General features: G+C 56.8%; 1 protein-coding gene across 1 annotated transcript in view; it reads left to right on the top strand.

The window, feature by feature from the left end:
* Positions 1-709: 709 nt before the first annotated feature.
* The window catches only part of EMH_0049950 (uncharacterized protein), a gene marked incomplete at both ends in the record, with an annotated part of 3,595 nt that continues 1,547 nt past the window's right edge, over positions 710-2,757 (top strand). The window contains 5 exons of the mRNA XM_013496587.1: positions 710-779; positions 982-1,157; positions 1,375-1,503; positions 1,771-1,906; positions 2,277-2,461. Of these exons, the coding sequence (XP_013352041.1) occupies positions 710-779; positions 982-1,157; positions 1,375-1,503; positions 1,771-1,906; positions 2,277-2,461 (696 nt within the window). The remainder of the gene's footprint in view (positions 780-981; positions 1,158-1,374; positions 1,504-1,770; positions 1,907-2,276; positions 2,462-2,757) is intronic.

The raw sequence follows: 2,757 nt of genomic DNA, 5'->3' as shown, positions 1-2,757 counted from the left end.
TATATATATATATATATATATATATATATATATATATATATATATATATATATATATATATATATGGTGATTGTTTGCTTTAGGAGACACTGGCTGAGGAGAGTTGGGTGGAGCTGTCTCCTCTGCTTCCTGCTGCTGCAACAGAAGCAGATGTGCTTGCTGCTGCTGCGCTGCTGCTGTCTCCTTTCAGCAGCACGAAGAAGGGGGGCCCCCAGGCCCACGTGCTGGGGGGGGGCCTCCTCGTTAGTGAGGGGTTTATAAAGGGCCTAGAGGAGACGCTTAGCCCCACGGTGCATGCAAAGGCTGCTGCTGCTGCTGCTGCTGCTGCTGCTGCAGCACACGGGACAGCAGCATCCAAAGCCGCAGCAGCAAAACAGCAGCAGCAGCAGCAGCAGCAGCAGCAACGCGCAGCAAAGGCAGCCAACACAGCAGCTGATGTGAGCAACAACTTCGCTGCTGCTGCTGCATCTCCTGCAGCAGCAACAACAACAACAGCAGCAGCAGCAGCAGCAGCTGCTGCTGCTGCTGCTGCCACGCCGTCGTTGTGTTGCTGCTTCTGAAGCGCTTCTGCTGCTGCTGCTCTGGCGTTGGTTCTGCTGCTGTTGCTACTGCCGCTGGAGTGCAGTAGCTGCTGCTGCTTTTGCTGCTCGAGTGCACATGCTGCTGCTGTTGCTGCTGCTGCTGCTGCTGCTGCTGCTGCATGCGTTTTATGCAGGAGAGCGACTGGGAGGAAGACAGCAAACGGCGGGGCAGAAAGGGAAAGGCCTCCAAGGCTTCAGGTGTCTCTCCACCACGTGCTGCAGCAGCAGCAGCATTTGCTGCTGCTGCTGCTGCTGCTGCAGAGTTTCTTCCTGCTGTTGCAGCATGTCACACTGCTGCTGCTGCTGCTGCTGCAGTTGCTGCTGCTGCTGTTACGTTTTTTGTGCTGCAGCTGCTGCTCTCAAATTCCTGCTGCTTCTGTCTCTTGCTGCTGCGCTTCAGGGGGGAAGCAGAAATCCTCGTCGGCTTCGCAGCAGCAGCAGCAGCAGCAGCAGCAGCAGGAGCGCGGGGGTGTGCTGCTCGAGGACGTAGAGGAGGCTGGGATCGCCTCCTGGGACTCGATCCCCCCGCATGCAAAGGAGGCAGTGTGGGGTTTGCTGCAGCCACGGCTGGCGCAGGTGAGCTCTCACAGCAGCAGCAGCAGCAGCAGCAGCAGCTGCAGCAGCAGCAGCGGCAGCAGCAGGAGTGGAGACAGGAGACAGAGAGAGAGAGGGACAACGAGGGAAAGGAAACGGAGACAGAGAGACAGAGCAACAAAAAGGAGACAAAAAAATAAATAGAAGCAGACAAGGAGACAAAATAATTTATTTATTTTTATCTTTGATTTGTATTCAGGCGTTTGCTGCTGCACTTGCTGCTTGCCAGGCGTCCGTGCTGCAGCAGCAGCAGCAGAAAGCAGCAGCAGAAGGAGAACTGCTGCAGCAGCGCTATGAGTTGCTGTGCTTGGGCTTGAAGGCATTAGAGGTAAGAACCTATTTACGGCTGCTGCTGCTGCTGCTGCTGCTGCTGCTGCTACTGCTGCTGCTGCTGCTGCTGCTACTGCTGCTGCTGCTGCTGGTGGTGGTGGTGGTGGTGCTGCTGCTGCTGCGGTTTCCGCTGCAGCAGCAGCTCCAAGGGCAGCAGTAGCGCAGTTTCCCCGTGTAGCCGCAGCAGCAGCAGCTGCAGCAGCAGCAACTGCAGCAGCAGCTGCTGCAGCAGCTACTCCTTCTGCTGCTTTGTTTGTTTCTCCAGGAACTGCAGCAGCAGCAGCAGCAGCAGCAGCAGCAGCAGCAGCAGAAGTCGAGCCCGTTGGCAGCACATTTGTTCAAGACGAATGCCTTCGATATTATAGACAAACTCATCGTCATTGCATTCAGACACGCAAACGGTAAACTGTGCTGCTGCTGCTGCTGCTGCTGCTGCTGCTGCTGCTGCTGCTGCTGCTGCTGCTGCTGCTGCTGCTGCACGTGTTGCTGCTGCTGCTGCTGCTGTTGTTTGGGTTGGTGCTGTTGCTGCCGCTGCTGTTGGTGCTGCTGCTTGATTTGGTGCTTGTGCGGGTGGTGCTGCTGCTGCTTCTGTTGTTGGTGCTTCTGCTGCTGCTACTTCTGTTGCTGCTGCTGCCGCTCCTGCTGCTGCTGCTGAGTTAGTTGCTCCTCTTGCTGCTGTTGCAGCCAGCCAAGCCTAGACCCTTTGCTGCTGTTCGTGCTGCTGCTGCTGCTGCTGCTGCTGCTGCTGCTGTTGCTGCTGCTGCTGCTTAGGAGAGGAGGTGGAGGTCAGCAGCAACAACCGGCAGCAGCTGCTGTCCCGCCTAGCAGCAAACACAGACGAAGGCAGCAGCAGCACTGCAGCAGCACTGCAGCAAGCAGCAGCAGCAGCAGCACGAAGAGATATCTCCAGTATGGGGGCAGATATAAAAGAAGCAGCAGATGAATGTCATGTCTTTGTGAGCCCCCTGAGGTGTATAGACACCTCGAATCACCTCCTGCTGCTGCTGCTGCTGCTGCTGCTGCTGCTGCTGCTGCTGCTGCTTCTGGTGCTGCTGCTGCTGCCTCTGTGGATGCTCCTCCTGCCACTGCTGCTGCTGCTGCTGCTGCTGCTGCCTTAGGTGCGGTGAAGGCCGAAAAACCCAAACCCGCGTGTGCATGCAAAACCCGTGTTATGCTTTGTGCTTCTGCTGCTGCTGCTGCTGCTGCTTCTGCTGCGGCTGCTGCTGCTTCTGCTGCTGCTGCTTCTTCTGCT

The sequence above is a fragment of the Eimeria mitis genome, genomic scaffold (genome assembly GCF_000499745.2).
Source record: "Eimeria mitis Houghton genomic scaffold, Emh_scaff2183, whole genome shotgun sequence".
In the NCBI taxonomy this organism is placed as follows: domain Eukaryota; phylum Apicomplexa; class Conoidasida; order Eucoccidiorida; family Eimeriidae; genus Eimeria; species Eimeria mitis.
The sequence above is the reverse complement of the archived record's forward strand: the minus strand, read 5'-3'. Positions and strand labels throughout refer to the sequence as shown.